The 27,137-nt window shown below is 46.5% G+C and overlaps 1 protein-coding gene across 2 annotated transcripts in view; it reads left to right on the top strand.

Moving 5' to 3' along the window:
- Window positions 1–27,137, top strand: part of Xylt1 (xylosyltransferase 1) — a 290,019-nt gene that overhangs the window by 206,839 nt on the left and 56,043 nt on the right. For both annotated transcript variants that reach the window (XM_021657991.2, XM_021657990.2), the window contains exons 4-5: window positions 7,038–7,210; window positions 8,634–8,836. In XM_021657991.2, the coding sequence (XP_021513666.1) occupies window positions 7,038–7,210; window positions 8,634–8,836 (376 nt within the window). The remainder of the gene's footprint in view (window positions 1–7,037; window positions 7,211–8,633; window positions 8,837–27,137) is intronic.

Genomic DNA, 27,137 nt, shown 5'->3' with positions numbered 1-27,137 from the left:
AGCCACGTGCAGCAATTCAGGCTGAGCCCTCCACGTGTGCCTTTAGGGGCATGTGCATGGCTGAAGCTGTCTGCCTTCATTCATCAGTCACAAAACGCTCGCTGAGCCTTCTCCAGCAAGCTGAGCTCTGGACCAGGCCCAGAGGCCAAGACGGCATCCTACAAAAGAATAAAGTGCGGGGTTTGGGGAGAGCAAGGGGGTGGGGGACACAGGTAACAGACAGCTCTCAGGAAAAGCAGCTTGATACATAGAGGAGTACCATTCAGGCACTGTTAATCCCATGTCTGCCTTAGAACCCCAAGTATTCAGATTTTTTTTCCACAAATGTCTACAACTTTTCATTTCTCTCATTGGTAAAGTAAAACATGGGCTCTGCAGCCTGGCAGGCCCAAGCATTTTCCTCGAGCCTGGTACTCACTAGAGAGGGGAGTTTCTCATGCAGCAGTAGGGGCCTACCATGACATTTGCTTGTATAGATCTTGAGATAACTAGATAATAAATGGCAGGAGGCGGGCTGATGGGGACGGCATCCCCAGGGCTTCCTAGCTGGTCACCTTGGTTGAGGCAGTGAGCTCCAGGTTAAGACAGAGATTGTGTCTCAAAGAGTAAAGTTTAGAGCAGCCAAAGAACACACCTGACATTGACCTAGAGTCTCCATATGAATGAGCCCAGGCATGCATGCAACCCCTCTACACACTCACACACACACGTGCACACCCCACACACACCCACAGGCATAAAATTGCACAGAAGCCCATGATGCAGCTCAATGGTAGAGCACTTGTATCCTATGTATAATGATCCCCAGCACTGGAAAAAAATATATATATATTTCCCAGTAGGAAAAAAGCTTCTCCTTTCCTGGTACTGAAAAAAAAGCTGCAAGCCCAGTGCTTCTCATCCCTCCCTGCACGGTGCTGTCGCTGGCGGGTAGCTTCCACCTGTCTCTGAAGGATTGGGGGGCAGCCTGCACACCCCACTTTATCAGGGAAGCACTGGTGATCAGAGGAGTTACCTGTCTCCCAGAAGCTCTGCAAACCCATTACCATGCACCTCCCACGCGATGTTAAGCTCAGGGCCTCTGACCCAAGCCCATCTGCATGCAACCTCGTTTCCACTTCTCTTCACTCCAAAGAACCAAGCAAGCCAGAAAATGACACTCTCCCACACCAAAAAAGCACTCTGAGAATACAAACAGAACCAACGGAGGGCCTTGCTGGTGGAGTCCATTCCAGGCCAGAGGCTCGTTCCCATCCTTATTGCTTGTGATCAGGGGCAGATGCTGGGGAGAAACGTTCCAGCAGTGGGTGAGGTGGGGTCTGCTCTGACCCGGTCGTGTTGCTAGGAGCCCAGGCAGCCTTGGGCTGGAAGCCCTCAGAGCTCTACTGACTGGTTAAATCTAACTTGCTTGATTCTGACCATTGTGGGCCAATGACTAAATAGAAATGATTGAATCATACTTTCGCTTGCTGAGCATTTGCTACAGGCTTGGCCCTAGACATAAACACACATGAGAGGGATCCAAGACGTCTATACCTATGTCTGTATCTCTATGTATATATGTACAGATAGATCATATAACATCACCTAAAGTCTCAAGCGCAGCCTGACCAGGGACACGCTCCAAAATCCTTGCATGTGAGTTTATAGAACTCTTTGGTTAAATGCACATACTATTCTTGCAGGGGACCTGAGGTTGGTTCCCAGGACCCATGTTGGCAGCTCACAGCCTTAAAACACCAGCGCCAAGGGATCCAACACCCTTTTCTGGTTTTCATAAGCACTGCACTCGCATTTGCAAATCCACACACAGACACCCACACATACACACAATTAAAATCTTAAAACTCTTTATAACCTTAGCGTCTTTCTTCCATTTCCAGGTTAAAATTCTGCAAGGCACCACAATCACAAACATAGCAATATATGGGGGTGTATGTATGTATATGTGTATATATGTATATATGTGTGTATGTGTCTCTCTCTCTACACACACACACACACACACACACACTCACACACACATATATATCAGTACCTCCTCCCTTTCAGGAACCCTTTCCAGTATTGAAGTTGCATGAAGTCAGATAGCACTGCACTCTGCAACACAGTCCCTCCTCCCCACGCATGCACTCATCATGAGTGTCTATGTTCCTTATAGCGAATGCAGAGATCTTGCTCATGGTTTCCAACCTTCTCCCACAGACCGTAGATCAAATCACTAGGTTATTATTTATAACACTCAGTGCAGTAGAAGTAATTATGTTTAGAGTCCAACAGCAGGGAAATGTCTGTATACGTTCAGCAGTTTCATTTTGTGTGTACACGCATTGTGCAGGTCCATGTATCATATATGTGCAGGCAAGGGGACCACTTCAGGTGTTGTTCTCTGGGCATTGTCCATCTTGGGATTTCTGTTGTTTATTTGTTGGTCTTTTGCAGTTTCTTTTTTATTTTTGGAACAGCATCTCTCACTTACGCTGGAGCTCATCAAGTAGACTAGACTGGGCAGCCGTACAGCTTTAGGCATTCTCCTTTCTCCAGCTCCCTAGCTCAAGAGATTACAAGTGTGCACCCCCTGGGGACTGAACCCAGGACCTTATGTGTACAAGGCAAGCACTATACCCTCTGAGCTATCTCCGCAGCCTGCCCATTGTGTTTAAAAGGAACATTTTCAGTTGGTGGTTGGTTGGCTCCACAAATGCGGATCCCACAGATACAGAAGTTTCTTTTCTTATACACACACCTGTGAAAACGTTTGCTTTACAAGTGAGCCACAGTAAAACAACAACTAATAGCTCAATGAGGTGATCACAGTAACGTGCTATAAAGGAAGTTATGTAAAACTCCCCAAGCTGTTTCCTTCTGGCTTGCTTTCCACTGGATTCGTTTGAACAGAGGGTCGCGTAACTGAAGCCGACAGTGTCGTGGAGGACAAGCTGCCCCTTGTGGATCAATTCCTTTCCCCATCCTTGAAGCCCAAGGATTATGCATAGTCCATAGGATACTGAGTCCTCCTGAATTGTTCTAAGAGGCTTAGCGTGGTCCAGCCTGTTACCAAGGGAGCTGCTGGGCTCCTCTCCTCCATCTTCACCCCTGCCCTGCCAGCGCATGCTTGATATTCGCACCCATCCCTGTGGCTTTTAACATTCATCCTGAGTCCGCTTCTCTGGCTGCCTCTAATCACTCTGATTTTTCCATTTATTTTCTATTTTATGCCACAGGAATCTGATTACATTGTTAAATTCGTGCCTCTTTCTTAGAAGCTGGACAGAGGGTGAGTTTTAGCCTTTCAGAGTCCCCTGTCTGAAGAGACCCCACATGGCTCTGGCTACACAACGTTATCTGTTCAACAGATGGAAGTCAGCTGGCATGCTTCTGGGAACAGATCCCCCCCCCAAGCCGGGACAGTTTGATGGAGCAGAGTGACAGTGTTAGGGCTCCTCGAGCACAGACTCAATCCTCAGCTCAGCTTCCCTCCTTCCTTTTCTTCCCTCTTCCCTCCCTCCCTCCCTTATTTACTTCCACTTCCTCCCTGCACCCCCTCCATCTTTCTGTGCTCTGGTTGGAACCTAGTGCCTTGAGTGTGGTAGGCTGACACTCTACCATTGAGCTGCATACCTAACTCTGGATTTTTGAGATACACCCTTACTCTGTGCTCCTAAAACTCGTGGCTCTCCTGCCTCAGCCTCCTTAGCAGCAGGACCACAAGTGGTACCACCACACGCAGCAGCTTAACTACTTCTTAACATGGACCTCCCTGAGTCACAGCTTCCTTGTGCACTAAGGGCACTGTCTGATCCAAGAATGTTTTCTTATGATGTGATAGCCATTTCACCAATGTGATCGAATTTCCAAACATTCCCTTCCCTACTTCAGAGCTAATATGTCCTGCAAACGCCATAAAGAGAAGTTACAAAAGTTGTTGCTTTTTGTTGTTATTGTGGTGGTGGTGGTGGTGGTTGTTTTATCAGCATCTATGCCCAAGTCCCTTTAAAGGACAGTGCAGGGTCACTGTACCCGGCCTGGTCACTGCCTGACACTACTCTTTGGCACAGGACAAGTGGACACAGCAGGATGGCTTTGGACTTGGCTATTCAGCTTCTACTTCCACCTCTGCCTTCACTGTGTAACCTGGGAAACATGCCAAACCCTCTAAGCCTCAAACAGTGCTAATGCGTTCTTAACCAAGACCAAATAACAAAGGGCCCAAAGCTTCCATGAAAGCACTAGTGTGTGGCAGACCCTCAGGAAACGTAAGCTGCTCTGAGCCAACACAGCACCCACTCTTCCTCAGAATTCATTTGTTCATTCATTCACTCATTCGGCAACTCTGGCAAGGGATCCTGTGACTAAAACCAAAATGAGTGGTCAATGAATAATTGGCGTTTGGTGTGATAGACTAAGATGGGTAGTTGAATGGCCTCCTGAGTTTGGATGGATGGATGGATGGATGGGTGGATGAAGTAGGTGTGGGGGAGGGAGGGAGTAGATAGATGGAGTGAATTTCTGGGTAGATGGGTAGATAGAATGGGTGTGGGTGTATGTACACATGTGTGCCTGTGCATGCATGTATACATGTTATTGTGCTATGAAATAGGTAGGTAGATGAATTGTTAGATGGATGAGTGGGTAGGTAGATGAATGAAATTGGTGGGTAGATGGAAAGATAAATGGATGGATGGGTGGGTGGGTGGGTGGATGGATGGAGTTGGTAGGCAAATGGATGAGTGGATATCTGTAGCTTTATTGGTCATCTAGAATCAATCCCTCATCAAATACAGAAAGTCTTTCACAGCCCCTGTGAAAGCCTCTAGGTCCCTGCCTTCTTACCAGCAATAATTTACAAGGTATTTCATTAACACCATTGTCATCTTTTCTCTCCGAGGTCTCAGTGTGATTGTGTACTCTAAGTTAGTGGGTAAGGGCATGGTCTTTAAGACCTAGGTTTGCATCACAGCTTAACTAATTAAAGCTGCATGACCTTGAACAAATCCCTTGGCCTCTCTAAGCCGTGGGTTTTTATCTGAAGAATGGAGGTAAGAGCAACCTTGCTAGGTTGTCAGGAGGATTAATGAAATAATGAGATCAAAGCCAGACCGGAGCTCCAAACAGGTATTGTTATTGGACAGAGCCAACATGTACCTCTTGAAGCTTTTGTTCTTCACAAAGCACCTGCTGTGTGTTGGATTTTACGTGAGCATTATGTATCTGATGGTAAATAAGATGGATAAAGTCCCTCATCTCCTGCACCTTATGCTCTAGCAGAATGCTCAGATAATAAACAAGCAGACACATAAACAACTTCAGATGGTGTTAAATGATGTGCAGAAAATTGGAACAGGTGAAGTGAGAGATGGAGAGTAAAGATAATCTTTTATGGGACTTGTGCTGGTGACAAGAAGGTGTAGCCATGTTAAGCTCAAGGAAGAGGGTGTCCAGGGATCAGGAATCACTGTCAAAATGCCCCAAGATAAAGGAGTTTGTGCAGGTAAAAAGCAAGAAGTCCAGGGGCGAGCTAGACATGTGAGCACTCAGAGCAGAGGTCAGAGGAGCAGCTGTGTCAAGCCAAAAGCTGGACTGTGTGATCTAAACATTACTCTTGTTGGTGTGTAGGTTTTGTTTGATTGATTTTGTCATTCATAAAGAGAGGAATGATTTAAAACATAAGTTCCACTACATAGCCTAGACTGGCCTAGAATTTGTGATCCTCCTGCCTCAGTGTCCTAAATATTGGGATTACAGTTTTGTGTCACCGATCTGGGCTAGGAATAAAGTTAGACTGCAAGAGATCAGTCTGGGGAAAGCCAGACAGCACTGAGTCAGACTTGTGATGCTCAGAACTGGGAGGCTCTTACTCACTGGCCTTGGCCCTGAAGATGGGGATTCTCTAAGGCTGAGTTGGGGATAAAAGTGCCTAGAACCATTTATCCACGTGGATTGGGTGTCAGATCTCCAGCCCGGCTGATTCTGGAACTCAACTGGGTCATTAGGGCTTAGGGACCAGCCGCACCTCAGAAGAGCTTCCCTCTGTATGGGTTTCCTTCCGGCAACTTCTCTCCATGTGAGAATGGAAAGGCTCTTACCATCTTCCAGTTTGAAGTGCAGCAAGGGCTTCTTTATCTGATAGCTCCAAAAAGACTAAGGCGTTGTCCCCTTGGCAAACTCATTGTTTGACCCAACCATCCATCTGAACAGTGTTGTACCAAGGGAGTGCCAAGCTGTGGACATCCAGTCCTAACTACAGCCACCTCTGGATTGATAAATCAAGATCATGCTTCCAAATTTCCAGACCGAGCATGGACAGGAGAAGGAGCCACAGAAAGTGTCAGACAATGGGCTGAGGCTATAGCTCAGTTGGTAAAGTGCTTGTAGCGCAAGCATGGGGAGCCAAAGACAGATCCTCAGCACCTGTGTAACAAAGCAAGTCCTGCAGTCCCCATGCCAAGGAGGCAGAGACAAGGGGATCACTATTGCTGTAATGAAGCATCATGACCAAAGCGACTTAGGGAGGAAAGGGTTAAATTGGTTTATACTTCCATGTTACTCTTAATCATTGAAGGAAATCGGTACCTGGAGGCAGGAGCTGATGCAGAGGTCGTGGAGGGTGCTGCTTCCTGGCTTGCTAATCGTGGCTTGCTCATTCTTCTTTCTTATAGAACCCCAAGACCACCAGCCTAGGAATGGCGGCACCCATAATGGGATGGGCCCTCCCGCTGAGGTGTCCTCTTCTCAGATGACTTTAGCTTGTGTCAATTTGACATGAAACTAGTCAGCGCATAGTTGAATGTATGTATCAGCCTTCTCAAACTCCCGTGGTAGGACAGGAGTGCCATAAGCACCACAGGTTCTCCTGCCGCCTTGTATCTGGACAGCATTAAGGGCCTAGGACTTGCTGAGTTCAGCTGAATCAGGCTCTAGGATTCCATATGGATGCTATACTCCTGTCCCCAGGGCAAGTTTAGGGGACAGTCCCTGCTTCCTGAAGGGCAGGCCATTCTCAAACTCATCTCCATGATCTTCCGGTTTCCCCCCAGGCAAAGCAAACAAGAATGTCCAGTGGGATGAGGATGCGGTGGAGTACATGCCCGCCAACCCAGTCAGAATCGCCTTTGTCCTGGTGGTCCACGGCCGCGCCTCTCGACAGCTACAGCGCATGTTCAAGGCCATCTACCACAAAGACCACTTCTACTATATCCACGTGGATAAGGTAAGGAGCCACACTGCCTCTGTGCTGGGCTTCCTCAGCCATCTTTCTATCTGTCTCCAATCCTTCCTCCCACCTCACAAGTGCAGACTGAGGTCTAGAGAGGGAAAGGCAGCATGTGGCTCCTAAGTAGGGTGTGTGGGAGGGGATTGTGTGAGAGTGTATGCGGGTTTCAGAATGTTTCAACTTTTGTTGTAAATCTTATTCCTCTGGCTGTTTGTTTTTTTTATTCTTCCTTGACACATGATAATTACACATATTTATGGGGTACAATTTGATATGTTGATGTATGTATATACGGTGAGCCAGTTGGTCCAAGAAATTAGCATATCTATAATACTTCTCTCTCTCTTTTTTTTTTTTTTGTGTGTGTGATCAGATCATCCCAGATCCTCCCATGGGCCTTCTTCAACGTGTTACTGCTAGCGTTTATCTTCCTCCTACATCATATAACACATGCAAGCATTTCTTCTCAAAACCTACTTATACTGTTTGTTTGTTTTTTTTACCTCTTCCTGTCCCTGTCTAGTGCCCACTGCATGCCCTCACAGATCTGTGAAGCTAGCTATCCCAGGAATGGGTTCACTTTTTCTGAAAAAGTGCAGGTAGTTGAAGTATCCTTTTAGACCACGTGCGAATCAGTGATTCCCTTGCCTGATTGCAGCCCCAGGAAACTGTTAATTAATGGGCGTGGCTGTATGGCACTAAAATCTTATTACCAAAGCCTACACTTGGCTTGCTGACCTCAGAGCCATCTTTTCTTAGAAGTTTCTGTTAATCTGTTGACATCACAAGACATGTACATGTCTAGAACCCTAGGACACATAAGGTGGAAATGGGAAGGTTGCTCTGAAGTTAAGTCCAGCCCCACATGACACTTTCTTCTCAGAAAACTACAGGCTGAGGTTGTAAGTCAGCGATAGGACACTCACCTAGCAAGTACAAGGCTCAGCTATAGCTTTAACACTAAATAAACCTAAAGAGGCACAAGGGCTATTTTCATCTCCAAGATGCGTTTCTAGTCAGCCTGTGAAACAGTAAGGGAAGGGAAATGGTCCTGAAGGGCACAACACAGGCACTCCACCTCCTGCCTCCGAAGACTCACCAAATTTAGATAGGCCCATGTTTTTGACCTTGGTATATGCAGCAGCCATCCACCATCGGTCAGGTCATGCAGTGTCCTAGGCCCCACCATGTCAAGCCCCCTGGTTGGCTAGCTCAGCACTGAGCTTGGGAATCTGAACTTCAGTAGCCAGTGGTTTAATACTGATGTGGAAAGACACCCCAGTCTGGCAGCCGAAACAGCCAGTTCCACAGTGATCAGACACACCAGCCCCAAGGGAATAAGGTAGTAGGATGTCTAGGGACTGATGGCTTCTGTGTTATTGACTGGGCTCCCTTCTCACCTTTTCTCTCCCGGCAAAAGCGTTCCAACTACCTGCATCGGCAAGTGCTCCAGTTCTCCAGCCAGTACGACAATGTCCGTGTTACCTCCTGGAGGATGGCCACCATCTGGGGTGGTGCCAGCCTCCTGTCCACCTACCTGCAGAGCATGCGGGATCTCTTGGAGATGACTGACTGGCCCTGGGACTTCTTCATCAACCTCAGTGCTGCTGACTACCCCATCAGGTGAGGCCAGTCAAGAGCACCAAGGCAGCCAGGGTACAGGGCTCTGCTTCCCTTCACCCTTCATATAACAAGAGTGAGGACTCAGGGATGCAAGGCAGTCAGTTTCCTGCCCAGTAAAGCACCCTGCCTCATGAGATGAGCTGTGTTTTCTCTATGAGATCAGCCAGCATTGCATTCAGAAAGCAGAAGTGGGAGAGCATTGTGTCCTTAATGAAAAAGGCCAGGGGAAGCCTTATGAATAACAATAGGAGAAGATGAACTAAATGACACTGCACCTTCTGAAGTGTTCCCAGGCAGAGAAGAGCTGGGCCAGCCCTGAGGTGGGAATGTACCTGGTGTGGGCAAGAGGAAGTTGGGCTCGGTAGTGCTGTAACAGAGAGAGAGAGGCAGAGTAACAAGACACAAGGTCAGAGAGTAGTTCTAGATTATGTCAGGGAACTTTTACTCCAAGCCAGGTGTAACTGTGTTTTGAACAGAGGAAGGACAGGTCTGACCTTGATGTTGACCTCACAGCAACTTAGATGCCAACAGTTGATGTGCATCCTCCTAGGCTAGTAAAATGGAGGTTGCTTACAACATCCCAAGCAAGGTCACCCAGTGGAAGTGAGAAAGTCCCCGGAATATTTACTCTAGAGCAAGATGTGTAGGCAAGCAAGGGTGCGGGAGCACTGAAGAGCATGGAAGAACATTTGGGAACAGGGCTTGTGAGCCACCACGCACTATTGACATTTGGGCTGGCTAATTCTTCGGCTACGGGGCTAACCCTTGCCCTGTCAACAGTTTACCAGTGTCTTTGGTCTTTGCCCACAAGTTTCTGATAGCATGCTCTGCCCATTTATGACCTTCTCATACAACGTCTGAGGATACTGTCCAATGTCCCGTGGGATCAGATCATCTGCAGTTGGGAGCCATTGTGTGTTTATAAAAGAAAATTTTCTTTATAAGAGAAAGTATAATAGGCAAAATTAGTAATAAAAAAATGAATATTTGCATCTGAGAAATCTAAAAATGGATGGAATTTAGGGAGCAACAGCCTGAGGAAAGGTGACTCAAGGAAGACAAAAATAGGGCAAGGGTTAGTCAGAACATTCCCTGTCTGTCTTCCAATAAAGGACTGAATTCAGAAATTTTTCCAAAATGCTGTATAGAGCAGCTACTATGGAAGGCCATTCCTTGAGCTTTTGTAGGGAACTCAGCAGTTAGGTGGCCAAAGCGAGGTCCACCGTCATACAGTGAACACATGACAAAGCAAGGATTAGAACCAGTTCTGTCCATTTCTAAAGTAGAGGTTCTTCCTGCTTAAAACGTACCTTTTGGGAAAATCAGGAGACTGGACTATCTGTACAGCTTCAAGCTACCTAGAAAAACCCAGAAGGAAGCATGCCAGGTAGGCATACCCACAACTGCCCCCCACCCTAGAAATGTTGCTTTGCATTGATTGCAGACCCAGCTTTCGGCATGGCCACTTATTCAGAAGGATCAGGGTTAGGGTTAGCCTACAGGATATAGGCTCAGACTCTCACCAGACTGCTTGGCATAGAAATATCTGAGATCAGTTCTCAAAGCAGCAGACGACTTACAAGAACATAAACCCATCCACGCGACACCAGGGGGTAACCACAGACTGTAGCCGAGCACCTGGCACTTGGGAGACATTCAGAGCACATCAACCGCTGGCATCTAAGTTGCAACCGAGGCTGCAGTTTTTGACATTTGTAAGGGTCCTGGCTGTCTTTCTCAGACCATGTGCGGAAAGTGTGTTCTTCATGGTTCCCCTAGCTTTACACTCAGTGTTTGTCTCTGTGCCTGGCTTGCTCCCCCTCTCACTCCTAGGTCGCTGCCAGGGTGCACACCCACCCCCTCAGCTCTTCTGCGCTCTCTGTCCTGCCAGCCTCGTGGCCAGAGGCACCTCCTGCCCTGGGCTCTGCTGTTTTCTCTTGCTGTTGTTTCTATGAAGTTGCCCCACACAAAAACATATGGATTTTGCAGATGAATGGTTTCATCCTGGGCAACTCTGATAGGTTTCACTTCCCATCTGCTGTTCCATCTGTAGTTTCCAAAATGACTCCTTCCATCCCAGAAAGAGTAAGAAAGTTAAGAGTGTTCCTGAGCATGGGGCAGGATGGAGGAATGTGCCCATTCCAGACATTTCCAGGAGGCTTTGAGGACTTAGGGAGAATTTGGGGACAGAAGCAGCCCGAGGTATCCCCTCTGAGCTCCTCCCCCGCCATCGCTGGAAGTACAGACTCTCTTTTTAGGTAACAAATATCCACAGGCCTACTGGGTCTTAGACCTGTTAGTTCCTGGACACAGGTAGCATGTGATTTGCTGCATTCTACTTCAGTGGTGTACATGTCAATTCTCCACCTTAGAATGAGGCTGATAGCAGTGCTTCTTGCAAGGGCATGCTGGGAGAGAAAAATGAAAAATGGTACCACAAAAGCATTAGACAGAGCCTGATGCATAGCAAGTGCTGGGTAAATGCAGGCCAGTCACAGGCAGGACTTCACACTCCCCCTCCCTTCAAAATATTTCCCCTTTCCCTCTGAGGGAGTGAAAAGCCAAGTGATTGTTTCTTGACTCTCATCCCTTCCCAAGGTGTGAAAAGCAGAGTGAATCTGTGAACAGTGTCTCAAGAGGAAACAAGACCCAATTTGTATGTAAAGGAGATGCCTGTGTGGGGAATGGACAGACTTAAGTGGGCTCAAAGACTCCATGTCTTCCTGCCCGCCCTGCTCGTGATGGGGTCCTGCCCTGCGTAGGCTCCAGTTGAGGCTAGTTAAATGCCCCGCACATGGCTGCCTATGAATACTTTCAAGTTCTAGTTCTCATCAAAAGGCATGCTAACTGCGCTTTTCATCTCCTGCTCACCAAGGAAATAAACCATACCCCCTGTGCTTTTGTCTGGCCACATGTATATAGAGATGAAGCCATGAACATTTCTCCCTGTGTTTGCTTTAGGCTTGCACAGAGACATCCATCATTAGGACCTTTGCTTTAGCAAAAAGGAGAGGGTTAAACATGTCCACAGTCCCTTCTCAGGGTTCATTTGCTGTGTGTGTGTGTGTGTGTGTGTGTGTGTGTGTGTGTATGTGTGTGTGTAGCAGAAGCTGTTGCCTAGGGGAAACAGTATTGATGTATTTCAAGCTAAAGCCAGGATGTGCCTTTTCTGTCTCTTGGGGAAAGAAGCCATAAACACATAACACATAGAACCCACTATGTAGACATATAAGTTATGTTAACCACAGACTCTAACTTAAGTCTTTAAAAAGTACCAGTGTCAGGGACTGCAAAGTTGAACAAGTTAGTAAATACAGGTAGATGAGACAGGAAAAGGGTGGTCAGGCCTCTCTAGGGTCTCCCCAAACCATTGTTTGTATGAGACCTAACATGGAAGCATTTCCTGCACACCCAGGATGTTCTAGAACCTCTGTTGGAGACTTTAAAGCATACTGTGGTTCTCATCCTATAAAAGACAGATCTATAAGAAGCCAGTGGCTTCACAGGCTTACTGTGATTCAAAACATTGTCAAAACACAGCAGCTTCACAGACCTACTCTGAGTTAAATCTTTGTCAAGGACAGTGGTTTAACAGGCCTACTGTGAGTCAGAGTTTTAATAAGACTTGGAGCAGAGCTGAGGTGCCTGAAGATTAGATATCAGTGTGAACACCCAGATTCTGTGCTCAGTCACTCCTATGCCATCAACCCATTCATCAGCTCATTGGCTTTACGTGGGTGAAAGAATCCTGTGACTGACCCCAAGAAGTAGCCACAGGACATGGGTGCTTTGCAGGTTCTGACCTCCAAATGATGCTTTGGGCAAGGTGTGTTTTGGGTGAAAGTCTTGCTTGCTCCTGGCTCTCTGCTGAACAGGAGAGCTTGTCTAGCAGTTCTGATTGCCTGGGGCAGAGTCAGAATTATAAATGGAAACTGGAGACTTGGTTTTGAAGTCTAAGCTTTCTTTATCTCTTTCCTCTTTATCTTACTATGCAACCCCTTGCGATGGCAGATCAGGGGTGTATTGGGGATGGAAGAATTCAAGCCAGCCTGGTGAGGCCAGCAGAGAGAACCCTCTATGCCCATGGTTGAATTCAGCAGATGGGGCTCCTTTTTAACCCAGTGGCATCTCAGATCTACTGTCAATCAAAGCCTTGACAAGTCCCAGTGAAGGTCTTTATGAGTGGATCACAAAGACTAAGTCCCATAGGTCAAATAGAGCGGGACCGAGCTTTGAGTTCACCTATTGATCTGTTGATGCTTTGGTGCCCACACAAGGAAGCTTTAAGGAAAGAAATCCTATGTCCATCTTGAGAGATTGTGTTGGTGGCTATGGGAGAAGAGATAGAAGGGCTCACATTGGAGGTGGGGAGGCCATGGAGAAGACCATAGCTTCTGCTGCTCCTAGAACCATGGCTGCAGAACTGCTCTCAGCCTCCAGGCAGAAGCAGGCATCAAAGAACCATAGGAGCTTCCAGAAGCCATGCAGCCATTTAGCCTTACAGTCACACACAGCCAGGCAGCCACCTTCTGCTTGCGGAACAAGAGCCCCGCACCTGAACAGACAGTGGTTTTCAGGGGACACAGAGGATTTCAGTGGGAGATGGAGCAAGGAACAGAAAGCTCAGCAGCCTGAGACAAGAATTTGGTAGATCAGGTCAGAAAGGCTGCTTGTGAGCCAGAGCGATCACAGCCTACAGATTTTAGGAGAACAGACGTTGCAAAAAAGTGTCTCCTCTTTGTTTCCTCATCTGTTTTATAATTTTGGTAAAACGTGTAACTTAGAACTTATTATCTCTGCCATTTTTAAGGATGTAGATACTGAGTGTGTCGACACTGGGCAATCATCATGCCCGTCAGACCCCAAGGACTGTCTTGATCTCGTAAAACAACTTCTTCCCCCCTCTGGTCCTTGGCAACCACAACTGATCCATCTCTATGAGTTCGTTAACTCTGTGGACCTTGTATAAGTGGAATCATGCAGTGCTTGATTTGTAATTGTCCTATTTCACTTACCACAATATCCTTGAGGTTCAGACATGGGAGCATGTATCAGAGCAGCCTTCCTTTAAAAAGCTGAGTAATGTGTGTCCACATGGAATGATTATAACATTTGACTGTTTTTTAGTAAAACAATCATCAGCATGGATGTAGAGATGACTCCTATTTCTTACCTGAGTTTGTCTCTGTTTCTTACCTGACTTTGGATATTGCTAAATTTTAATACAGTCCTGGTCTTTTTGAGTAGCAGCCATGATGTTGTCCATAATGGCTGCGCCATTTTATGTTCCTGCAGCCATGTGTGAGAGTTCTGGTTTCCTCACATCTTCTTCACTACTGTTTTATTGATTTGTGTGTGCTTGTGTGTGTGTGTGTGTGTGTGTGTGTGTGTGTGTGTGTGTGTGTAAGTATAGATGCCTGTGTGCCATGGCATGCATATGGTGATCAGAGGCCAACCTCTTGTCTGTCCTCAGCCTCCATTTTGTTTGACACAGGGGTCTCTTTTTCGCTGTTGCATACACCAGGCAACCTGGCTCATGAACTTGCAGGGATTCTCCTGCCTCCCCCTCTTATCTTACTATAGGAGTTGGGATTACTGACATTTGTTATTGTGTCGGGCTTTTATGTGAGTTCTAAAGGTTCAAACTCAGCAACTTGTACATGTATGTTCCCGGTCCCCAAATGATCCTTCTGGAATATCACCTCAGTCCACATCAGTCTAACTTCACATTTCCCCGTCTTTATGAGTGGGATTTTTGTTCTCCTAATCACAGGCAGGTGGAAACTTGTGCGCCATTCATGATGCTACTATGCCCAGCCCCCATAGTCTTTAGTAACCCTCACAGCACTCTCAGGTACATCTCCACCTCTAATGCCTTCCATTCAGGTCAGACCCTCATCAACTCAGCCCCAGAGACCCACCAGGGGATATCAACATAAAACAAGCCCTGAGAGATAAGAACTTATGGCAAGCCTTTAGTAGGTACCTCTCCAGGCCAAGACCCTGGAGGGTACATCAGGGAGCCATTTCTCTTTCAGTGGAGTTTGACCATCACGGTAAGGGAAATCTTGGTTCCGAGTGATTCTCAGAAATTCAGGGCTCTGCTTTGGGGCAATTGATTACAAACTCTCTGTGTGTAAGAATCTCTGCACATTTAAATATCCACATATGGTTGTAATACAAGGCAGGGGGCCGAAAGCCACTGTCCGGGGGTAGGGGCAGAGACATTCATCACAGAATCACAGAAACACAGAGCAGAATAACTGCTGTGATGGAAAGTACTGATGCTGGGGAGATGGCTCAGTCAGTAAAACACTTGCCAGGCAAGCATGAGGACCTCAGGTTAAGCCCCAGAACCCGTGTAAATGATGGTGAGTGCTTTATAGCCTCAGTGCTGAGGAGGTAGAGACAGGTAGATGCTAGACTCACTGGATAGCCGGTCTAGCCCAACTGGTGAGTTGCAAGCAAATAAGAGACCCCCCATCTGAAAACACAAGGTGAACAACTCCTGAGGGACACACCTGAAACTGCACAGATGTGTGGACACACACACGTAAAGCAACAAACCACATGAGCTGCAATACTTCACAGGAAGTTGTATTTTAGGGTCCCAGCTTGGGTGGCTGAGTGTGACCTGTGCTGTTTCAGCATCTCAACCACTCTTGTCTTTGAGTGATCAGAGATGCACACCCTCTTTCCTGAGACCCTGAAGCCCCCGGGGACCAAAACATCCAACAAAATCTCCACCCAGATGATGTGTGATCTGAAAGGGTGCACCTGCTCAGGCGGCTGCTGATGCAGGGACCGAGAGAGTGAGCCCTGCTGGTAATTATGCTGTTATCGGCCTTGTTTGCATCTGGTAGCAAAATAAACATATCTCTAGCCCTGTTATTTTTCCAGCCGACAGCCCACACCCCAGCCTTTGCAGAAATGCAGTTTGTTTTCCTCCTGCCTGATGCTCAAGCTGTATTTTAAATCAGACAGCTCTTGGGCCTTCTTGAAGCTACAGAGGACCCCCATTATCCTCTAGACAAAAGGGGAGCAGCTGGAGCAACTGGAATTCTCAGACTTCTCTGGAGAGTCGGATGAAAAACACTCGGGTTCCTTAGGAAGCCACGAGTGGTCACTTTGGTTTGAGACATCATCTTAGTCCATGCAAATAAGGATGGGGCTTTCTGGAAGGATGAAGAGAAGTGCACGGCATCAGTGGGAATGTTGTAGAACAAAAGGCAGGAAACGGATGGGAGTTTGCCTGAGGAGTGTTGCCAGCCTTCTGCAGTTTCCCCCTGACTCACCAGTTCTTGTAGTCTCAGGAGGTGCTGTGTAGGCTCCGGGGAGAGGATTATTGGTACTTTCCATGTCATTTCTTCTTTAAAAATTTCCAGAGAACTGGGGAGGAATGTTTTGATGGTTCTTTCTTGAGTGGCATTGAGTCCACTCTCTGGCCTACAACATAGCACGGTTGGTTCCTTCATCCAAATGGTGCTCCTTGGGAGCCCATTGGCATCCAGGCAACGTGCTAGCCAAGCATCCTCAGATAATACTTTTTGGGGTGGTGGAAATGCACCCTAACATACCATCTAATGCTATGGACCACATGAGGCCACACAAAATCTGAAATGTGCCTCATGGGGCAAAGCAACTAACTTCTAACTTTTAACTTAAAGGTTAACAATGACCTCAGAATCTATGTTTGTTTCATGGAGCAAAACTCCACTAGACAGTACTAATTATCTGCTTTTATAATCCCCAAAGAAGAGTGAACCAATGTCACACGGTTAAAAAACCAAATGTGCTACCATCTTCTGTTGACAATCTCATCAGATCTCAGGTCGGTGGTAAGATGAATTTTTTTTTTAATTTTTAAAGTTATTTCATCTTGATTTCTCCCACCATGGACCTTGAGAGTCCCCATCATTTTGGCAGTATCTCTCTATGTGCTTGTAGACTGGATATTCTTGGAGGAACAAAGCATTCTTTTTCTGGCTTTTCCACTGTGGCCATGGGCAAAAATGGTGTGTATACAAGGATGCTAAAAGTGCATGCTTATACCAAGGGTGGTCCACAGGCAAATGGCACTGTACTCTTCTTGCCAGTTCCTGATACCTATGAACAGGTGGAAGTTCAGTTCAATGGCAACCTGTATAGATAGCATCTCTTAAAATGTCACGTGGAATAGGGATTTGTGTTTGCTGCTTTTTACGTGGATGATGGAAGAGATCTGGATGAGTACAGGATCCCCTGGGCAGAGTTTCGATAAAACCGTTTGATGAATAAGTGTAAAGTGTTTTTACATCTTTATTAAATGCCTCCCCTCCCTTGTTGCCGTCCTGAGTCATGGCTCTGTGTGGTAAAGACCAACAGGTCCCTAAAGGTGGATGCCCAGCAGAATCCCTTGAGATCTGCCATTCTCCCGTAGACAGCCACAGTCGATAACATTTTGGGGTGCTTATTTGGCATGACATTCCAGGCCAAGTGTTGCCATGTGTGATCCACAGACACTCTTGAAACAGCCTTAGGTGGTGGATGCCACCCCCGTAGCTCTTTGTACAGATGAACAAACTGAAGCTATGAAGTGAGCGAATTTTTCAGGGTCTCAAAACTTGGACATTCAGATCCATGCTGCTTCCATCACTGGGGGAAAGAAGGACCCGAGTTCTTCCCCAGCAGCTCCTGTCACTCTTTCTTTAATATTGTCATCATCATCGTGTGTGTGTGTGTGTGTGTGTGTGTGTGTGTGTGTGTGTGTGATATGGAGGTTAGGGAACAACTCCAGAATTCTGTTCCCTTTCCAGCTTGGGCTTTGCTGGCAAATACCTCCACCAGCTGAACCATCTCGCTGGTCCCATCTCAGGCCCTGTCACCTTTACTCCATAGTCTGAACTGAAGCTCTGTGGCCATTCTTCCCTATCTAAGTCCCTGTTGGGTGAGAGTTCAGGAGAGAGTGACACACAGCCGAGTCCAAGCATCAACCATCTAACCCTTTCTTCCATGTCCTTACTGCACGCCATGTGGTTACACTCAAGGGGCACCAAGATTCACTGGGTCCCATTGACTTGTATAAGGTCAGCAGCCAAGCAGGGATTCCAGCGCAAGCTCAGTGCTTTGCATAGCTGTCCTGGGCTGCCACTGTGTCACCTAAGCATCTGACACATGGGTGGGGTGGGAAGTGTCAGTCACTCAGAACACCAATCCATGCCTCCACGGCTAGCACGGGTCCTTGTCTAGACAGGACACTTCCTTTCCTGTTGATGGAGAATGGGGACTTCACTGAGTGTGTTTGCCCCAAGCATAAACCTAGGGACCAGCCATCCTGTATCAGCCAGGTCACAGCCATTAGGACCCTCTGTAATCCTAGCAGCTGCAGCTTGGACTGTCCCAGTTTTTCCCTGAAATGCCTAACTGTGGTGGTCCATGGCATTCTCATTCATTTAAACATTAGTCTAATATGGGCACAATTAAGAAGGAATGGTTGTCATTTCTGATATGCTTAATAATTCCTGTATAATAATAATAGTAATAATAATAATAATAATAATAATAATAATGACTTTCTTTTACACTATCAACTGTTCTACCAGGGCAAGGAAGAGGGCATGTGATGCCTCTGCCCCATTAGAAAAAAAAAAGTTCTCCGTGTGCTCAACTGTTTCTGGATTTGCAGAGAGGGTTTGGAAGGAGGTCATTAAAGTTTGCTGTGGTAAATGAGGGTAGGGTCCACGTTCTACAGAACTAGGCAAATAAACACCAACATACCATCTTTATTTCTCTCTTGTGAAAAAGCCAGCAAGAACATGGCTATCTGCAAGCCAGGGAGAGGGCCTTCACTGGGAATCAAATTCGGTGGTACTCAGTCTTAGTCTTCAGCTTCCAGAACAGTGGGTAGGGTGTATGTTGTTTAAACTTCCCAGCCTGTACAGCCTGAGCTAATACTCCATTGTCTATCCACTGTTGGCACTGTATTCTCACAACAAGTGAAGCCAACCTTCTGAATCTTCGTGTTCTTACTCTCAAGATGGATGTGATACTGTTGTCTTTGGCAGAGCGGTGCAAGGAGCAGTTTCCGAGTGGGAACCCAAACAGTGATTGCATCCAGCTCTCTGACAAATAACCCCATGAGCAGAATGCCTCAGGCCCACAACTATATTCTGAATCCTCTTCACCTTCCCACTATCTAAACATAGCGATGCTCAAACATACTGATGATGCAGGAGGCTGAGTCCACCATCTTTCTTGGCTTAGTATGCCTACCAACCCAGTGAAAGACGGGAAGCCTCAACAGTGCAGCCCGGGCCCCAGGCAAGAAGTATAGGTCAGGGCTGGAGAGATGGCTCAGAGGTTAAGAGCACTGTCTGCTTTTCCAGAGGTTCTGAGTTCAATTCCCAGCAACCACATGGTGGCTCACAACCATCTATAGTGAGATCTGACGCTCTATACTGTCATGCAGGCACACATGCAAATAGAGTGCTCATATGTATAAATAAAATAACATCTTAAAAAGAAAAGTATAGGTCAAAGAAAGGGAATCCAGGAGGAAGCCCTCCCTGCATCTATGCACTCCACCAACTGCTGCCTCAGACCCTGAGTTCAGTACTGCTACTTCCTCCCAAGGAGAGGATGGGAGAAGGACCGTAGGGAGGTAGCTTGGTAACCTCTTGCTGCCCCAGTTGGTTTGTTATGATGATGGGGTGGTATTCATATAAAGTTGGACAGTTTTTACAAGGAAATTGTTCTCTCCTGAGGACAGTGCCCATTTGAGCTAAAAGCCTCATGTGATTATGAATTCTAGACAAAGCCATGGTCTGGCCTCTTGGGAGATCACCTCTTTATCTTATCTTTCCTCCCTCCCACTCGTGTTTTATACTTCCCCACCTTTATAGTGCAGAAATCCTGGTGTGGCATGCCTGTAAGGAAGCCCAGGACTGGGGGTGTAATTTCAGTTGATAGAGCGTGTGTAGAGCCCTGGTTCATGTCCCCAGAAGCACAGAGGCCAATGTGGTGATGTGCATCTGTCATCCCAGCGCTGGGTGAGTGAAGACGGGAAGATCAGGAGTTCAAGGCCACCCTTAGCCTTGGCTACCTAGAGTACTCACGGTCAGCCTGGGATACATGCAGCCCCACATCACAAAACAAAAGAAACCCAAACATGGGACAAAAGAAGGTAGATGACTTTGTCTGTGCTTGAACCCCCAACAGCCTCCTCTCCTCTCCATGGTACAGGTCTGCTCATTTCCTCACTCTTGAATTCATGCAGTCTGACTGGAGCTTCAAGTAGAAGCTTGCTCGAGATCCTGCCCAAGGACCTCCTCGTTAGCCTCACTGATGGAACCTTCAGAATCTAATAGCCTGCCCAATACCACTGCCCAAGGACCCTAGGCACTATTCAAGAAACGTGTTGGACATCTGGACGGGTCGCTAGCTTAGGGGAATGCTCGTGGCTCTAAGGTTCATCACTAGCCGTCCTCCAGTGGTGAAAGAGCCCACCAGTCTGAATTAGGCAACTGGAATTTGGACTTGGCCCAGTCCCTATAATGCTGGTTTATGGTTGAGTGGAGAGTAGGAAAGAGAAGGCCCTTGGCTATGCTGGCCAGTTTTTCCATGGAGGAAGGTAAGATGTAATGGTGTTCTGTTTCTATTCCCAAGAGTGAAAATCATGCCCAAGAGCTGTGGCCCATCTCCAGAGCCTTGCCTTCTCCAGAGGAGGATTCTCCTCGGCCCTACTTAATTGTGTTCATCACTCACTGTTACTTGGCAAATCCTGCCAGGGGCACAAACACTGCCACCCCTTTCTCAATTATGCTCCTTGTGCTGCTGGAATCTGGTTTAAGGCCAGACAATTTTTGATTACAGAGTCAATCTTTGTTTAAAAGTTTGCCACCCTGGGGAAGTTTCTAACAAGTTCTTTTTAAACAATGCATTCTCTGGACACCCACAGCTAAAGAGTTCCATTAACTCAGATCGCTTTTGAAGGTAGAGCAGAAGCATTAGGCAGCGGGGACAATGTCCTGGCTTCAGAGGGAGGCATGGATGCAAGATCAAGACGTGCAGTTTCTTTATCTTGAATTGAGCTGAGAGGAGTCGGTTCTCCTGACTGTCCTGAACACCTTGCATCTATCCCTGAGGGTGCTAAATGTTTCCTGGTCTGTCTTAACTGCTTAGTCATCTAAGCAAGAAAGGACATTCATTGTTTCTGTGTATGAGACAAGGGCCCTGAGAACATGCCCACCTGCTAAGAGCATGGGTCAGACTTGGACCTCCCGCATCCTTGATACTAAGCCTCAGAATCTTGAGCATGGTCCACAGGCTGCTTGTGGTTTGCAAAGACGTGAGACATGGGTGAGTTTTTTTTTTTAAAGTATGAACACTTAGGTGCTTTAACACATGTAAGAAATAACTAATGCGCACAACCTGACAGCTGATTAAATAAGAAAAAAAATTAGCCAAGCAACAATACAATGAGTGAGAGGCTCTTTGATCCTTCAGAAAATGTCTATTGAATGCCTACTATGAGTAGGCATGTCTTACTATGTGTAAGACACTTTGCTGGGTACTGGTAAAAGGTAGGTCTCTGATGCTCCACACTTGTGTGTAGAAAGCTTTATGAGAAAAGCTACCATGAAGAACAGTGTGAACTAGGAAGAAACTGTGATGTAATGGAAATGGCAGAAGGCTCAGGAGTTCAGGGCCACCCTTATCTTTGACTACACGGAGTATTCAAGGCCAGACTGGTATACATGAGACCCTACATCACAAATCAAAGGAAGCCAAAAGAGAAAGTAGGGGAATAGGCGAATGGAGGGGCACACTGTATGGATAAGAGACAGATCAATGTTTGCATTAGGGGGTGGGATTAGCTAATGCCAGGTCTTCTTCAGTTGCTCTCCACTGTATTCTTTGAGACAGTGTCTCTCACTAGGCCAGAAACTACTGATTAGCTAGACTGGTTAGGCTGGTCAGTGAGCTCCATGGATTGTCCTATTTTCCAGTGTTGGGGTGACAAGCACAAACCACCGTGGAAATCTAAACTCAGATCTGCATGTTTGTACAGCAAGCACCTTACCCACTGAGCTGGCTCCCTGGCTCCTAGCTAGATTTTATAAAGGGTAAAGTTTGGGTCCTGTGAACTGCATTGATCAATGATGTCTGCATTTATGAAACTAACTTTATAGAAATAAAGCATCCACAGACAAATACGTAAGTGAATGGATGTTACTATATTACAATAAAACTTTATTTACAGCAATGGGCCATAGTCTGCAGGCCCTCCACTAGCTTATCCTGATGTCTCTCCCATGTTTCAGATAATGGCCTTGTCCAAAACACAAATCTCAACCCTTGCAAGTCTAGCTTCTGACCATGCACACATTTTCCTAGATGTCATGCTTCAGCTCATGTACCAGCTTTTGGTCCCCCTCAGGGGATCAGTCTTCAGGATCCCAGACAGAGGACAGCATATTCCCAATACCCTCTGATCTTTCTCCTCTGTCATTAAAAAGCAACATCCAAAGCATCCCCAGTGGGCCTCTTCTCCAGACTTCATTTCTAGCTTAGATGTAGCTTGTAAAAAGCAGCCCTTCTCTCCGACTATCCTACCAGAGCCAGCCAAGAAGGGAAAGGCAGCTGGCTTGAAGGCAGATGTCCATGTCATTAGTTCAGTCCAGTCTCCTGCTGTAAAGTCAGACAGAGCCAACCTTCTCTATGGAAACCCATCATTAATACCTGATGTTCATTATGACCCCAGTTCACCCTGTGCCACCATCCTCAGCCAGAATCAAAAAGGTTAATGACACTGATGCCAATACTCATTGGCTTCAACTTTCACCCCAGATCTCTGGGCCCAACACACACACACACACACACACACACACACACACACACACACACACACACACACTTCTTGACCAAACAGTCATGTTTCTGACTAATGCTTTAATGTCTTCAAATGCTTATGTCCTCGTGCTTCTTTCTGTAACTTGGTAGGTCTGTGTCTCTGATCCCCTACTATCCCTCTGCCTTGTACACAAGCTCCTCTCCTGTAATTGGTCTTTGGAGCCTGCTATGGGTTGTAGTGTCATTTCAAAGAGAGAAAGAAACACTTTTAACCAATGTGTTAAAAACTAAATGCATTTTTATGACATGTCATTCATCCATCCATCCATCTATCCATCCATCTATACTATCAAGTCCACTATCACCTGCTTAATGAAGACCTACAGTATGCCTGACATTTGCCTGTCCCCAAGACCCCAGACCTCAAAGAACATACTGATCGGGCCATTAAATAATTATACTTTTATGACATTGTGGAAAAAGAAATCCAAATGTATATTAAGTAAAACAGTATGTGTGTAACCTCCTTTATTAGGGGCGGGGAAGAAGATCTTCCCTAGAGAATTAGTTACCTTTGAGGTGAGACTTGAAATAAGAGGAAAGAACTGAGTAATAAATCGATGGAGGGCTGTGTTCCAGGCAGCAGGGACTGTACATCCAAAGGTCCTAAGGCAGGAGAGAGTACAGCTCACACGTCAAATGAAGGAGGGCTTCTGTGAACGGGGTATAGCCAACAGAATGCAGTCAGAAAGGAAGGTGGTCAGGCCGTAGGGGACCATAAGCTTTATGTTAAAGACCAGAGGGTTTTTTTTGTTTGTTTGTTTTGTTTTTGTTTTTGTTTTTTCTGACAGCAACAAGAAGCCTTTAAAGTTTCTTTCTTGAATTGCGAAGTGCATAATGATGAGGTATCTCAGCTCCTGAACATTATCTGGCAGAAAGAGGAAAGGTGGCAAAGAAAAGTAAAGCACTTTGCTGGGCTCCTGAGTAGGGGAAATTGAAAAGCATTGTTTTTTGTTTTTTGTTTTTTTTTCTGCTAGTCCAGGCTAGGCAGGTGGATAAGTGTGGTATATCTCAGACTGTGAAGATGTACAGGAATGGTATATCCCAGTTTAGGAAAAAGGATAAGTACAGTATATCCCAGGCTATGTAAGTATATGACCACAGTATAGCCCAAGCTATGCAGGTGGATAAGTACAGTATACCCGAGGCTCCTCAGGTTGCATAGTAGCTCAGGCTGTACAAGTAACTATGTGCCATATACCTCAGGCTGTGCTAGTAGAGGCATACAGTATAGCTGGGCTCTACATCACGTTAATTCCCGTGTTGGGATTATCTGTGGCAACTGGTATGTTAGGCTCCCCGTACCCAAGTTTCCTGAGAAAAACGTGAAGCTGGGCCTGAAAATTCTTTCCTCTCTGGCAGAACTTCTCAAATGCTCCGGCCACCAGGGAAGTGTAATCAAAGCTGGGTTTGGCTGGTCTGGAGGGAAAAGGTCAAGCTTCAGCCATCTGTTGCATTAACTGGCGGTGCGACCTTGGTCAAATCACTTGGCCACCCTTTGCCTTCGTTCTCTCATCTAAGTCTGGGGAAAGCCTGGTTCCCTGCCTCTGCTTTTGCTGTGAGGATTGAGCTGCCACGTGTGAGGTTCCTGCTTAGCTCAGAGAGGGTAGTCAGCCAGCGACCGTGATGGCATCTCAGAGTGACAACCCTACCAGGTTGGCAGGTCCTCAGAGCAAATAGCACATCTGTCCCAACCACCATCGTGCCATTATTGCCTGCTACAGTGCATGGCAACTTCTGAGTGCCACAGAAGTGAGAGCAGGCACAAGCACCCTGAGTGTCATTTACGACCCCACAGTGACGTTGGTGACTGTTCCCGCAGCAGTGGGAGAGATGCCGATGTGATGCGTCGCTACACATTGCTGAACCTGAATTAGTGAAAACATCCCTGAGTTGGGGACCCACAAGTTTGGCTTTACTTAACTGTCCCCGCTAGAGGCATTTTCACATACCACCCCTGGAGAAATGGAGGACCTCTGAAGAACCAGAGGGTCCATTTCAAGGGAACAATGAGCCGTACTGGGCTCCCGTAAATCCTGCTCCGCTGCCTCTCTGCTTAGCCAGAGGAGCCAGAACAGCACCTAGAAGCTTGTCAGGGAGCCCTGCGGGACACAGGGATCTCCTGGCACCAAGCCTGCCTGGCTACATGCAAGCTTTATGCAGCCTGAGACAGAGTCTGAGTCCCACAAAATCCCTTGATGTCCTGTGGCAGCTGCTCATCTGTTCTATTCTCCGAGAGACAGGGCACCAGCTGCCCACCTTCCCCTCAGTTTCCATGAACTAAACCAAGTGATCCTCCTCAATCCTCTGTATTCAAGAGGGCTTGAGTACAGGCTGTCTGCTTCAATTCTTTGTTCCTTTTTCCAGGTAGTCTGTATAGCAGGGGACATGTCCTTCATCCCACCTTTACGTTCTCCTCTGTAAAATGGGCTTAAACAGCAGCACTGATCTTAAGAGGTTGTTGGGAGGGTAAGAGAGAGGACATGGGTTTACAGCCTAGATCACATTAACGTATATGCTCCACAGCCACACGTGTTGATGTCAACACTCTTGCTGGGACACCGATGCCCTGGTGCTGAGAAACTGCATTTGCCCTGCTGTAGGATGCTGCGACTATTCAGCTCAAAATGTATGTCACAGGTGTGTGCTACACATGCTGTACCATGGTCACTGTGACACATATGCACTGCTGGCCTTTTCCTCCATTTTGAATTGTTTAGGTTCAACTGCTCTCTCTGTTGTGGCAAAGTACACACAACCTAAAACCCCTCTCGTGACATTTAGTGCCCTCAGTGGTGTGCGGCCAGCACCGCCTCTAGTTCTAGGCATTTTAATTACCCCCAAAACTGGTAACCATTTAGCAGCCACTCTTGCGTTTTCCCAAACCCTGGGATCCATCAATCTGCTTTATGTTTCTTCAGATTTGGTTACTGGGTATTTCATACTAATCAAAATCATATTTGTGCCTTCTGTGTCCAGCTCTTCTTTCACTTAACTTAATGCATTCATGACTGATCCATATTATAGCAACCATTTGTGTTTCACTCCATTTATAGGTGAATAATATTTCATTCAATGTCTATACTATTATCTCTTCATCCATCTTTGTACATTGATGGATGGTTTGGGTAGCCCCCGCCTTTTGAAGAGTGCTGCCAAGAATATTCACGTACAAGTTTTGTTTGCAAGTGTGTTTCTTAATTCTTTTGCCGAGGATGATATTTTTGTATATGTGGCTTGGCTATCTAAGGGGAAAGGGAGAAAGAGTAAGAGGACAATGTAGAAAGAGGCCTAGCTTCTAGGATGCTTGTTTATACACAGAATGTATTTCACATATGTACAGTGTGTATGCTCTACCATGTGTGGTCATTATTGCAGGCACAGCCACAGAGCCTCGACTCAGGTTGCTTCTTAGCTCGTGACACTTCAAAAATTCCCATGGTCTCCTCAATGGCTGTGTGTCAAAATCTAGTATGCTGGAGCTGGGAGAATGGAGCCAACCATTCTCCTTCCTCTCTCAGAGTCAAATAAGTCACAAGAGCTCTCATAATCAGGGGATAACTATGTGCCCAGACCTGAGTTAGGCCTTTCATGCACAGGAGCTATTTGATTAGTTCATGCTTAGAAGAGAAAAGTAACCTGCAGACAGTGGTAAGGGCAGGCTTCAAACATAAGTCAGCTCACATCAGTATCCCTGCAGAGCAGAGGCTCGCCTGGCTGCCACCCATTTGGTTTGTCTTTACTAGACCTGCCCATGCAATTTCTCTAGCCTAAAAAGAGTCCAAGTCAAGCTCAGAAATACCGTCTCAGAAACTTGGCACATCCTTGGTAATATCATCCAACATTTCTGTGCGCATCAAGCAAAATTATGTGCTATGAACAGACAGGGTGTAGAGTACCTTTCCTCTACCACAGCTGCTCCCCTGTTATGGAAAGTGTAATCAGATCTTGGCTCTTGGAAGGATGCTCCTGACTAGTCCCATTCTTGATATGGAAGACATAAGGTAGCCCAGAACATGCAATACCAGACCCCATTCTCACAGGCCCTCCGCCTCCATCATGACTGTTCTCTTGGCACTGAATTCATAGTAAGTCTAACATTCATGTTTGCTGAAGGAATTAATGAGATTACAGCAGCAAGAACAAAGCTGATGTGTGCCTTGCCTTCATCTGGCATATGCCCTACTTTACAATTTACTGCATGACCCTGTTTCCTGATACAGCCATGTAAATACCCAGAGATCTGAAAATAACTCATCAATGATCAATGCACTCACAGCACTGCTTTCTTAGCACAGGTCCTAATACGGTATTTATTGAATTTTTTTTGTTAGCAAACATTTTGTAGGTTGCCATGGTGCCACAGAGGGAGCCTGGCTAAGATATTGACCCTGAGTAAATAACTCTTTTG

Source organism: Meriones unguiculatus, chromosome 14 (genome assembly GCF_030254825.1).
Source record: "Meriones unguiculatus strain TT.TT164.6M chromosome 14, Bangor_MerUng_6.1, whole genome shotgun sequence".
NCBI lineage: Eukaryota > Metazoa > Chordata > Mammalia > Rodentia > Muridae > Meriones > Meriones unguiculatus.
This window is presented reverse-complemented; position numbering and strand designations above follow the sequence as displayed.